Source organism: Nelusetta ayraudi, unplaced genomic scaffold, assembly GCF_046127955.1.
Source record: "Nelusetta ayraudi isolate G7.1 ecotype Tasmania unplaced genomic scaffold, CSIRO-AGI_Nayr_v1 ptg000002l, whole genome shotgun sequence".
Classification (NCBI taxonomy): domain Eukaryota; kingdom Metazoa; phylum Chordata; class Actinopteri; order Tetraodontiformes; family Monacanthidae; genus Nelusetta; species Nelusetta ayraudi.
The window spans coordinates 368,952-381,484 of NW_027466052.1; the positions used below are offsets into that span (position 1 = coordinate 368,952).

At 41.6% G+C, this 12,533-nt stretch overlaps 1 protein-coding gene across 2 annotated transcripts; it reads left to right on the forward strand.

Annotated features, from left to right (window-relative positions):
- The first annotated feature begins 247 nt into the window (after nt 1–247).
- Nucleotides 248–11,770, forward strand: LOC142887633 (prepronociceptin-like). 2 transcript variants are annotated; one of them, XM_076025435.1, is made up of 3 exons: nt 248–406; nt 8,882–9,019; nt 10,246–11,770. In XM_076025435.1, the coding sequence occupies exons 2-3, from the start codon at nt 8,882–8,884 to the stop codon at nt 10,864–10,866; spliced, it is 759 nt and encodes a 252-aa protein (XP_075881550.1). In that variant the 5' UTR covers nt 248–406; the 3' UTR covers nt 10,867–11,770. The 2 variants fall into 2 exon arrangements, with proteins under 2 accessions (XP_075881550.1, XP_075881546.1); XM_076025431.1 differs by having other exon boundaries at nt 251–406; nt 8,879–9,019.
- The last annotated feature ends 763 nt before the right edge of the window (nt 11,771–12,533 follow it).

Below are 12,533 nucleotides of genomic sequence, written 5' to 3' on the forward strand. Positions count from 1 at the left end.
ATATTCCTCCGTCCGTACTTCTGACTCTCCGTCACCTCTGCATCTCCTGCCTGCCACTTCCTCCTCTGTCTACCCACCTGCTCCCCATCTTTTCCTCCCCTCCTCTTCTCCTCTCCTACCTTTCCCCGTGCGCTCCACCGTATTTAGAGAGGGATTTTTTTTTTTTTTTTTTTTTCTAAAGAGCGAGGGGACGGGAAGGGTGGGGAGGGGCTGAAGTGGGAGGGGTGTCTCTTTATAAGAGCTGCCTCCTCCCGCCTCCACGTAGCCACAAAAACCACAGCGAGCCCGGCGGAAGGAAACGTACGGCGAGCGGACACAGGAGCCTGCACCCGAGGGACACCCCATCCGACCGCCCGCCCGCCACAACAGGCGCCCGCAGCTTCCCTCACCCCGTCCCCAAACACAGGTAAGAGAGCGATACATGGCTTGACCTCTGACCTTTGACACACGATGTATTGCTTTGGATCTCGCATTGATTTGTTTTTCTGTTTGTGCACATTGGATATATTTTCTAACCGTAGGTAAAACTGTGCTGCTCTTTAATTGCAGTCTTCTCTGTCAGCTGACTGCGTGAGCTCGTGTTGCTGCCCTGTGACCTTACAAACCCTTGGGAGTGTTACAGCCCAGTGCCTATTATGGAGCTATTCAAAAGATTTCGAGCAATTCTCGGGCTTATCTCGGTGACAGTCAGGGTCGGGACAATTTCTCAAGTGACAAACTGCCCATTCTACGATTTACATCAGCAACGGCTCACCTCTAAGAGGAGCAATTAGAGGCTCGTCCTGAAACTACTTCCCCAAGGTTGGACTCTGGTCTCCTGCTGTCGGTCCAAATCTTTGAGGAGAGTTGAGCTGGTGAGGGATGCCGCTCTGTTTGGGTGCTTATATGAGGCTTTTTCTTTTTTTCTTTTTCTGTCAGTTAGCTGGTTTTTAAGATGGAAAGGTCATAAATCGTTCATCGGCATTAGTCATTAATCAGTAAGGCCTGATTTACTGCTGCGCTCGAGTGGCTTTCATGAATGAAGGGGGGATGCTGACATCAAGATGTTGCAGGTCGGCTTTGCACACAATGTCTCGGGGTAATCTAAGCTCATAGTGCATTTACGTAATGCAGAAATAATTTCTCTCAGAGCAGTAACTGTCTTGGTATTGCAATTGTTCAAACAAATCAAATCAAAATACTTTAATTATGCAGGCTCCCTCTTACTAATGTAAATCTGTGTTCGGGTTTAAGATTAATACAGCATGAAATCAAATATCTGGATTATTGCTGTTGTGTGAATGAATCCCTGGCTTTTTGTTTTGTTGCAAACTTTAATACAAAATGTGCAGCTGAAAAGAGACAAAAAAGAGGGAATCAAGGGAAAACTCATGTCAGTGAATTTTATCGGCCTCGCATTTAGAGAGTGGCCACACCTGGCTCACAGCCACTCTGCAAAGCCCACTTTTTTCCAAATGAGAATCTTGGTGTAATAGAGACCCGTTAGATAACGTGTGATGGATTCCGACTGTTATGTTGAGTTTGTATCCAGTTACACTGTGTTAATAATCCAGTTCGGCATAAACCCTGTTCTCCTAATATTCTGAGAAGATTGATGTCAGACTTTTTAAACATTATCACTAGTCATAATACTAATAGCTACACCACATGTGCGCACAGAGCCAACTGAGATGCGCTGCTGCCTTCAGGCACTTTGGTGTTGAACTCATTAAGAGTTTTTTTTTAATCTGATATTCTTTCACTCAAATGTTTAAGATGTCACCTTCCACTTCACACTGATTAATTACCTTCTAATTTCCATTGTACCCCAGGGGTCTACTTCACCTTGGATCAATCTCTTGTTCAAGATGAAATATTCCAGCTTAGTCATTACAAAATGGTCCCCTCGACAACAGTAAGCAAAATATCAAAGTTATGGTCCCAGATGTCTAAGCCTCAACCATCTTGCAGCTCTCCAAGCGCTGACTAACAATGACAATAAGATGATCACTCTTTTATTCTTATTTGGATAAAACTGAACACTGCTACAGAAGTCTAATGCGTCAACTTTGACGCATCAAAATATGTTGTAGTATATATACTGCATGTAGTAGTGTGTTGGGAAGTATGTGTTTAAAGGAAGAAAACACAAAAGTCATTTAAACTTTAGACCAGAGAGGCTAAACTTGTCTGTTAACGTCAGGCTCAAGCAGTTTTTCTACCACTATTCAGTACGGTCTGCTAAACATCCATGTATGTGTGGATGTTTACACTTGCACAAATGTGTCAATTTGCTGTCGCTATTAGCCAAATACATTTCCAATTTAAGCTTGCAAACCATTAGTTATCACTGAAATTTGGAGTCAGAAATCTTGAATATTTTTCTTGAATTTTCTTTTTTTAGGGTCTTGCCAGTTAGTGTCCTTTCAGGAAAATGACTTGGTAGCCGAGGGAGCAGTGTGAGATCATTTCCAGTTACGTATGTATAATCCTGTAAATTGTCATCTGCACCTGTATGCATGCATCTCTCCAAATATAAAGGAAATATTGCAGCATTAACAAATGGCTCCACTGACAAAAGATAAATAAATAAAAATAAAAAATGTGAATGTGACCCACAGATCAATCACAATTTTACAATATTCACAATATAATGCAAAGACAGTGAATATATGTAATAGTCCACCTGCACACAAGTTATTCTTGCAAAGCCTGTGTTTGTCATGTTTTAAGATGTTAATAAGAAATAAATGGCCTTGCCATTCAACACCTGCTGCGATACATTTTGACCAACATTCTGCAGTTATATAACAAATATGTATGACAAAGTTTGCCCGCTCTTACGCCACCCGAATTCCATCATTCCTTCCTTAAAGGGAAAGGACCACTGGCTCGTCATGTGTTTGAAAGTTTTTGTGTAAAGGCAATTGTGCTAATGGGAATGTTTTATGTAAAATAGCAACACCATCTCAATACATTTTCTGCAAAACATGATTATTTGGGGCTATTCACAGTTAAGTTAGCAGGGAGTACATACATTGACTGGCACCTACGTTTAAAAAGGTGCCGGTGTGATATTCTCCAGGTAGACCATGTCATGCTCTTTATGATTTACATAGCAACTCTAGAACAGTTTGTACTCTATTACATGAAATAAGTGGCCCTGTCTTGTGTTGTGTTGTGTTGGGCCAAACAAAGATGCACAACCCACACTGACTGCACAGGCTAAACACTCAACACTGTGTTGCTATGCTTTTTCTGCTGATATGACTCACGGCCGGATTAAAAAAAAAAAAAAAGAATTGCTTTCGTTCGTCTCTTCTTGGAAATCGCTGGTCACTTCACAGCAAACCTGATTAGCTTTGTGAATGAACTTCCTCGACCCCCCCAAAGACACTCTCATTCAAAAGGATGAAAGCGGAAAAATAATGGCAGAGTCGAAACCACAAACCAGAGGTTTGTGCAAGCAACCGGGGCTGAAAGGAGAGCAGACCTGCGGAGTTAATTCTCGAAATTCAATGTCCGTAACAGCAGGGCTTCCATCCAGCCCTCCATGTTAAAATGATGTGACAGAGTCTAGATCATGCCTGCATGCTGTCCTCAGTGGGCTCCTCTTTTTTTCTCTTCTCCCTGGATCCATATCAAAGGAGAATCGACTCCTGTCAGAGGCAGCAGCACTTGCCTTCACTCCGGGCCGGGGATGTGGATTTTACTCTGCGGTTGTTGATCAAATGCGGCACAAGAAATAACCATTGACAAGTTGCTTCACTTGTATGTACAAGTGGAGCAAAGCTGGCTGGAATCTGTTGTTTCATTTTTACTCCAGTTGTGATATATCACAGAATAAACAAGTGTGTTGAATTATAAAGAATCCTACACTGTGCCGAATAACCATTTGCCATTATTTTCTGTCAATAGTCTATGTCTATATAGTGTGTTAAAACATGCGGCTATGAAAATCCCATATTTGGGGTGTCACTAAGGACTCTGATTCATTCCCCAGGTTAGCGATAATTAACATTCGAGACATTTTTTTGTACTTCTTCCAACGTGGAGAGATACAAAAATCACTGAGTTAAACAGAGGGCAAAATGTTCTGTTTTCTATAGTTAAATGTTTGAGACTACTCAACTGCAGTCACTAACATTAAATAAAGATCTGAGTGCAGATGTAACAAGGGGACCTGTAAACGTGCTGCCCAGGTGGGATATGAACGACTTCATTCAAAAGGCGTTGTCTTGTCTTAAACAAACAAACAAACAAAATCATATGAGCCTGATATGAGCTGGTGTGTTGGTGGGTTCTTAGCGTCTTCATATCCATTGGCCCCCAGGGTGATTAGCTGCGCTCAAAGGAGGAATTGATTTGGCTTCAGTGCGTCTGCCTGTAATGGCTTTGCTATGTGATTGACCGCCACGTCACACGCGGCTCGATTGACCAGGAACATCTTGTAAAAGCAGTAAAGACCCCTTTGAAAGGTTTTCTCCGGGCTTGAGATAGGTCAGAACACCCACTCTCCGCAACATGTGCTGACGCAAAAAAGAAAGGAGGGCAGGAACTGGCTTCTGCCATCTTCTTTTTTTCTTTTTTTTTTATCGTGATGCATGAATTATTTTGTATTATACACTAGCATGAGCGGGTCATAATGCACCTTCTGCAAAAATGTGTAATCCAGAAATTGGTTTTGACAGGTAAATCAGGTGGCAACCAGTGTGTGTAGGTAGGGACAATGGTCATTCACTTAACAATTAGGTTTTGGATCCACCTTATAGTCCCCACATGCACGGATGTGTCACTCCAACGGCCAGCCCTCACTATTAAAACAAAGGAAGGCAAGTGTTTTCGAGTGGGCACGAGACAGGCTGTCTGTCAAAAAGTCTTTTCTGACAGATAACGCACTCCACCATCTGGCTGAGGCAGAAGACTGAAAAAACATTTAATTACCTGTCAAAGTGACACATCAATCAACAAAGTCAACATCACGAACATAGTAATTGTTCAAGGTCTTTTTATAACTTTCAAACACAGCACCTGTCACTCTCTCTCTCCGGAAGGTTGGATATGACTGTTTGCCTAATTTTAAAGTGTCAACATTGAAGGACCACCGTGTAACATTCGAGGCTATCAGTAGTATGAAATGGAAAAGCAGTAAGAATGTTTTTAGTTAGATGAGTTAATAAATAATTAGTGTGTCCTTATTTGCTCAGTAACAAGCATTGAGTTGGTTTTGCTCGGGGGTTTAAAAAAATGTTGACTGGCATTTTTAAAATTAGATTTAGGCTGAGGAGTGCGATTAGCATTTTAACTGCAACCACAAATCAAAAACCTGTAAGACAAAGTGGTCGTTATGACGAGAGAAAGCCACTTTTCTCAAAGTTTTAATATAAACACTTTCTGACTTCAGTATAGTGTCTTAAAGTTACAAAACAATCTTCAGCTCTGAAATCCAGCTTATAACAATCATGGAGAAGAAGTCCCAGTCTGCAGCTCCTCTGCTCAACCAAGCGTGAATAATCCGGCTTTAGGTCACACTTTGGTTTTGGAGTGATTTATTTATGTACTCCCTGCTTCTGGTGAGAAAACTCAACTATAATGGTAGACAATAATAGCAGAAACAGTTGATAACACCCCGTGAGAAGAAGTACGAGAAAATGTTCATTGGAGTGAACCGTGAGTTGAATAAAGATGAAGGCGTGACTCAGACCTGGACATGTTGTTGAAAAATCTCAGAAAGGTGCGTATATAGTTTCAGTGGTCCCGGTAGTCAGGTTCTATTACATTTTTATATTATCATCGTTTAAAAAGTCTAATGCAGCTTTGCTTCTGTCTGCTGTTCTTTGAAATGTTTACTTAATGTGGCATATTGACATAGGAACAGTCATGCAATATAACATAGTGAGTGACCACAGTTTGCCTACTGTGTCTACATATGGCCTGAATAATCCAGCGCTTCACGCACAACATGTGTATATATATATATATATATGTATATATATATATATATATATATATATATATATATATATATATATATATATATATATATATATATACATATATATATATACATACACACACACATACATACACCCTCAACATTGTATCCCTCTGCTTTGCACTTTCACATGTTGGTGTTTCCATCTACAGTGGCACAGTGAAGTGAAATTAAAAGCACAGACGGCAAACTTCTAATAAAGGCCAATAGGATATTTGATTGACAGAGTGTCTTCTAAATCTATGTTAACTAAACACAAACATTTGTCATCGAAAACATTGTGTAAATATTTTGACATGGACAGACACTGTTCTGAGGTGGGTCCATAGAAAAGTGGATGAGCCATGTTTTTACAGACTCCTGCTCTTTTGGAAATAACACATTGTGGAACTTTGTTTAGCTATTGTGTTAGCCATAATGCTACATGGGGTGAAATTGTCAGAACCTGCAAAGAGTCAGTCGTGTTCCAGAGGATTCAACTTGTTTCAACAGTCACATTTTAATTAGATGACACATAAAACATGAATCACAACTCCAAATAAATGAATATTAGATTTATGTCCTTTTTATATGAGTTCTTAATTACTCGGTTGGTAGAGCAGCGTCATTCAGTTAGAAGGTGGGTGAATCACTCCTAGGTTACAACAAGTTAGAAAAGCCCTTTGCAGATACAGTTTACTTAGCACTTCATTCAAAGAAAACACATGAAAAAAAAAAAAGCATGCAAACATGGATGGTGAGGTGTGGGTGGCACTGGCCCGTTCAGCACAATCCCTGGCCATGCAACTGGTGTGAACAGTTGCATTGTAAAAGCAGGTCTAAAAGGAAATCCAAACTGAGCAGTGACACTTGCTGCGTGATCGTAGAGGATTTCATCCCTCCTGTAAGGGCTCTCTCTCTCTTCATTATCTGGACCGCAAGACCTCCGTCTGCAGCCAACGGTCCCACACAGTAATGACTTCATTAACTGGTTTACTTAGTGGTTAATGAGTTAATTAAAAGAGTAATTGGTTTCCATAGGATCTCCAGAGAACCTGCCAGACGGCATTACGAGACCTTGTGACAGAATCTTGTCAGTTGAAGGAAATAATGATAATAAAAAATACTTTTCCGATGCAGTGCTTCACCGACAAAATGTCTGTCCTGACTGGAGATCAAAGCTTCCGCAGTCAGGGAGTGTGTATTCTGTGCTGCGACACACAAGGGAACAGACTTTACTCGGCTTTCCGTCACGTAGTCTGTGTTTTAAACCTCTATATTAATTCACAAAGGTGCAAGTGTGCGTTTTGGTGAGAAAGAGCCAAATTCATTGTTTTGTTTTATGAAACTGGACCTTCTCCTGCCGTTTAAAAGTTTATTCTTTGTGTTAACATTAGTTATTATTAATATTAGGTTATGGCAACCTGCCTGAATTTACGTCTACTTTTTTTTTCTTTTTTTCTGTTTTTTCTTTTAAGCATTTCCCTGTTTCCCCCCACACCTTTACTGGCCTTTATAGCATTTGAGAATGTAAATACATAAAAGTTCAGTTTGTCCGACACAGAGTAAGACAATTACAAAATAAAAAATAAATCATATTAGCCTAAGCTGTGCGCTTTGTTTCTAGGCAGGAACCCTGATTGAAACGTAATGCGCTATAATGTTAGATGTAAAAAAAATAAAGCAAAATGGCTGATGCAAGTGCCAGCATGACTGCACAATTCTGAGTCTGGGTCAGTTAGGTCTTAGCCCACTCAGGCTTCATACAGCCTGGGTGGACCTACAGTTACTTCTCAGAAGCATAACGGCGATCCCACTACTATATATATATATATTTTTTTTTTTTTATGGCTGGAACGCCTATGCTGCAAAGACTTTCTTGTTGAATAAATCATACCACCATGTAAAATCACCAAACCTTGCAAAAAGGTCCAGTCCTATGCCAAATTGTCTCAGCTGCAGACATAAACACGAATGAATCATGGCCACACCAAGTGTAAAATGTTTAACATGTAAAATTCACGACAACTCAATCATATGTTGTAGATCTTCCCCATTCACCGAAGAGACGTTTCTACAGATGGAATTTTGTTTCCGTGGTTGTAGATTCAAGCAGGTGGCACATTCTGATGTAAACATCCTTTGCTCATTTTATTTCATTTGATCCTTGATTATATTATGTGGAAAACAGGCTGCTGTCGTTTCTTGCCATCTCCCTGTGCTCTTCTTGTTGCTCAGAATTATACCATACCATAATATAATCATTTTAAATAACTGCTCTAAATAAATCTGCTATGTTCCCTATATAAGATTACTGTACATTGCAGCGTTAATTGAAATAATGCTTGTCTCCCTCTCTCGCATGGGTTTGAATTACAATAGCAGCCTCTCTTCCATGAGCGTTGTGGCCCTGCCTCCGTAAAATTTGTGTACAAAACGTTTCCCCAGTTTAATCGTAATTGGTAATTTGGTAATTTGGTAATTTGTTTCTGCTAGGTTTGAAGTGCATTCACAGTCACATGCTCGTGTGTCCATGTTAGTCTGTTGCGGTTGTAATGTGCAGACGGGTGTGTGCCAGCAGAGCCATTAACTGAGGCATTAATTAAGGAAATTAGCACGTTTGTTGAATGAAATGAAAAGTGGTTGTTTGTCCGGTTGATTCCCCTTGGCTGCTTTAATGCTTTCAAACCTAATGCATATCGAAGCACATATGTAAAATTTTACAAAACCAAAACAAAGGGACACGTTTTCCATTTAGCTCCACTTTCATGATTTGTCGTCAGAATTGCACAATCGCGCCATGTACAAAAAAAAAACCCCGAGCTAGATATTTTCACACAATAACGTCACAGCTGCAACACAGATGGGATGGATGGACGAACCTGTTGACTAAAGACGCCATCTGCTATGCCCTGTGTCGTGCAGCAGATGGCGGCACTGAGGATGAAGGCTGTGGAGGCTCTGCTGCTGCTGCTCTGTCTGTGCCACTCTGGACAGAGTGACTGTCAGGCCGACTGCCTCTCCTGCAGCAACATCTTGCCCCAGCAACTCAGGTTCAACACCGTGGTAAGGAGTCTCTCTCTCTCTCGCTCTCTCTCTCTCTCTCTCACACACACACATACCAAACTTTTATCAAGAAACTCCTCCACATCCCTCCCGTCTCTTGCTCTCCTCTGACTCAACAAATTACCCTTTTGGTTGATGAGTTTTAATTTGCTGTGGCTTATTGATTCCAGGGGACATAATTTTGTCCCTCCTCTTGCTGTTGCTCATGCCTGAAGGCTGTTTCTCTTGATGACGTGTCTGTATGTATCTCAGGCATGCTGAGCAGGGAGCACACCAAAAAGTGCCTGAAAGTGCACAAGGCTTCAAACAAAAAGTCTTTGAAAGACATCTACAAGATCATGGTCAATCCCTTGTCCTTATTTGCTTTTGCCAATTGATCCTCTCCCTTATCGCCATCTCCTCCTCCTGGCCTTAACTTGTAAATCAATAGGAAATCAGACCATCCATTAATAGCCTTGCTCCACGGAAAAGAGATTATCTGCCAAAAGCATTGTGGTATTTCATGTGTAATTACAATCTCCTGCTTCACTTTGACAGATAAATTCCCCATAATCACGCGCGCACACACAAGCACGCATGCACTTTGAACTACTGGAGTGGAAGATATGGTTGATAGGGGAGATAGAAATCAAGTCAATCTCCTTATGGGATATTGATTTTACATGTAATTTAAAGGACATTCCTCTGGAGGCAGGCTCCTATTGTCGCAGTGGCCTGTTGATGCGGAATGCTAATTTTAAAACTACTGTACCAGCATACGCAATAGTACTCGGCAATATATCTGAATAACCTGAAGTATCTTTTGAGCTTATTGGCAGATAACATATGATAACATATGATACATTGATATCAAATGTTGGGTGAATTGAAAGCAAACCTTGCAAAAAAAAAAGTAGAGAGTGAACGATAAGATAAAAGTGCACTGAAGTGATTTGATGGAGTCAAATTGAGTCAGTAGTGATGGTCTGCTGGAAGAATAAGACATAAATAAAACCAGCAGAAGAATACAGAGGGGACTTCAGGAACCTACCTGTTTCTATAAAACGTGTTTTGCATTAGCATTGACTGGGCATGTTGCATAATTAAGCATAATGAAGTTGTTTCAAATGACACTGTTTCCGTAACATTACTAAAATAAATTTCTTCGTAATGCACATTGAAAGATTGTATGGAATTCATGCGTCAAACTTGTGATGCCCTGTCATCTCGCTGTCGTCTTTTGCCAGGTGTGCCTGACTGAGTGCGAAGCCGACGTCTCTCGGGCCTCCTACCTGAACTTCTGCCGCAGGGTGCTGTTGGCACAAATCTCCTCCCTGAGCAGCACCATGCAGAGGAGGTCTCAGGAGGAGGTCGACGCTCTGCTGCCAACGGAGAGGGAGGTGGAGGAGCAGGCGGAGGGCGCTCTGCTGCCCGTCGCATTGCAGAGATTGGAGCAAGTGAGCCGGGCGCTCGCAGCAGACGGGAGGGAACTAGGCGGCAAGGGGAACCAGCTGACCATGGCCTTCCACTCCCAGAACGGCCTTTCGCTCGAGGACGAGTACGAAGAGGAGGCAGAGCGGGAAGAGGGAGCGTCTGACGTGGCGGCCGGAGGACCGGCTGACGTGGGATTGAGCCTCTCTAAAAGGTTTGGTGGCTTTGTCAAAGGCAGACACAGCTACAGGAAGCTGGTGTCCCCGGGAAGATCGCACCAGAAGAGGTACGGCGGCTTCATCGGCATTCGCAAGTCGGCCCGCAAGTGGAATAACCAGAAGCGCTTCAGCGAGTTCCTGAAGCAGTACCTGGGGATGAGCACCAGAGCAACAGAGTACAACGTGTCAGAGGACCTCGCTCAGCAGAACGAAGTGTAGCGGAACGCGCCTTTATGATATATAATGATTTTTGATGTACTTCTTTTCTCCTGTCTAGGTCACACCGCCAAAGTTTATCCAAAAGGTTAGAGGTCAGAGCGGAATCTATGTAAAGCTAAAACAATAATGCCCTGGACGTCTTGGATGTCAAGACGCCCTAACAGCAGTTATTTTAAGGCCCTCTTTTGATTATAATGAAACAAACTTGCTCTAAACTATCAGACCACCTTTGCAGTTGTGGGCTCTGACCCGTGAGGCTGTGATCTCTTCATCTCTTACTCCTACTGATCGGGTCAAACTGAATCATTCAGAGCTCATTACTGCTGCCCCCTGTGGAATTTCTAAATCATGTGTTTCTCCCGGTGAGCTGCCAAAGCACCAAACCCCAGGAGTGCACCCACCTTGGATATCGTAGCATGGTCGCGCAGTGGCATTTAAAAAGATATAACCTGCTAGCTCTTCTTTGGATTAATGTACCAGATTAATATTGTCTCGTTATTTCCCCTCCGGCATCACAGGAGCGTATTTTGTTTTACAATATCTTTTCAAAGAGTAAAATCTCACAAAGAAAATAAATAAATCTGTTCTTTCAACCAAACATACTTGAGATGGAGCTACAAGAGCAGATTTAGAAGACAGGTTCTTCTCCGTTTGGTGTGTAGTCTGCAGCACTCAGTCTCATATAACTACGAACATCTGTGCCCACTTAAAGTAATGCTCACTGCTCACTTATACATTGCTTTAAGACTTTAAGACATTACAGATTTGTAATTAACAGCTTTGTTTTTTCCCCTCTGTTGTAAATGCAATGGTGTGACTGTATTATTTTTGGTTTCCTAAATACTAAAACATGTAAATAGTTTCATTTGAAATGTCAATAAAATAGTTTACTATTTCCTTCATGGATTGTCATGCAGCAAATGATTCTGTGTCTTGTCTTGTTCTTAGTTTGAACTGATGGGGGTGGCTTACTTTAGCTATAAAGTACGCAATACGTTAGTGAGAACCTGGTAACAACAAAGCTATTGAAAACTTGAGAATGCATTGGTGACACAGTGGTACATTGTTTAGCATTATCAACGCAAGAGGGTTGTGTGTTTGATTCCCTGTCCTGGGGCAACATGTGAGAGTTTGCATGTTTTCACTGGGTCTGCGTTGGTTCCAAGCCCCCAGAGTCTCAGAATGTAGACTTTTGTGGGGATTTTATAGCCTTTAGAACTATAAAGAAGGAACTATTCAGAGAGACAAAAAGTCTATGAATAGAAATGTACAATATAAAGGTTATATTATGAAGCATGAGTTTGGTAGGAGGTGTCCTGTCAGCCATTTTACAGACGTTTATTTTTTTATTGCGGTCAATGGGCAAAATGCCTCTTGGTCCCATGGAATTATTTTGTTGCAGTACCTTGAGTGGCCACTGGGGAAAGGTCGGCCCGCCGCCATATCCATGGTTGGTTCAAGGTACCCTGGCCTGACTTCCTCCACCTTTACCCCTGAGACAGGATAGGCTCCAGCATTCATGTGATCTTGAGTGCAGGATAAGCAATGAAAATGGATGGGTGGATAAAACGGCATGCAGCTATGGAGCAGTATGAGATTCTGACAGTTTGATAAGCGGAAGCAGAACCAACGATTCAATAATTTGGTGCAGTTAAAATATAATTTTA

Bases quoted from the DNA above. Each gene is read 5' to 3' on its own strand.
- LOC142887633 (XM_076025435.1), top strand. From the start codon at position 8,882: ATGGCGGCACTGAGGATGAAGGCTGTGGAGGCTCTGCTGCTGCTGCTC. The intron at 9,020-10,245 runs GTAAGGAGTCTC...GTCTTTTGCCAG, and splicing joins AACTCAGGTTCAACACCGTG to GTGTGCCTGACTGAGTGCGA.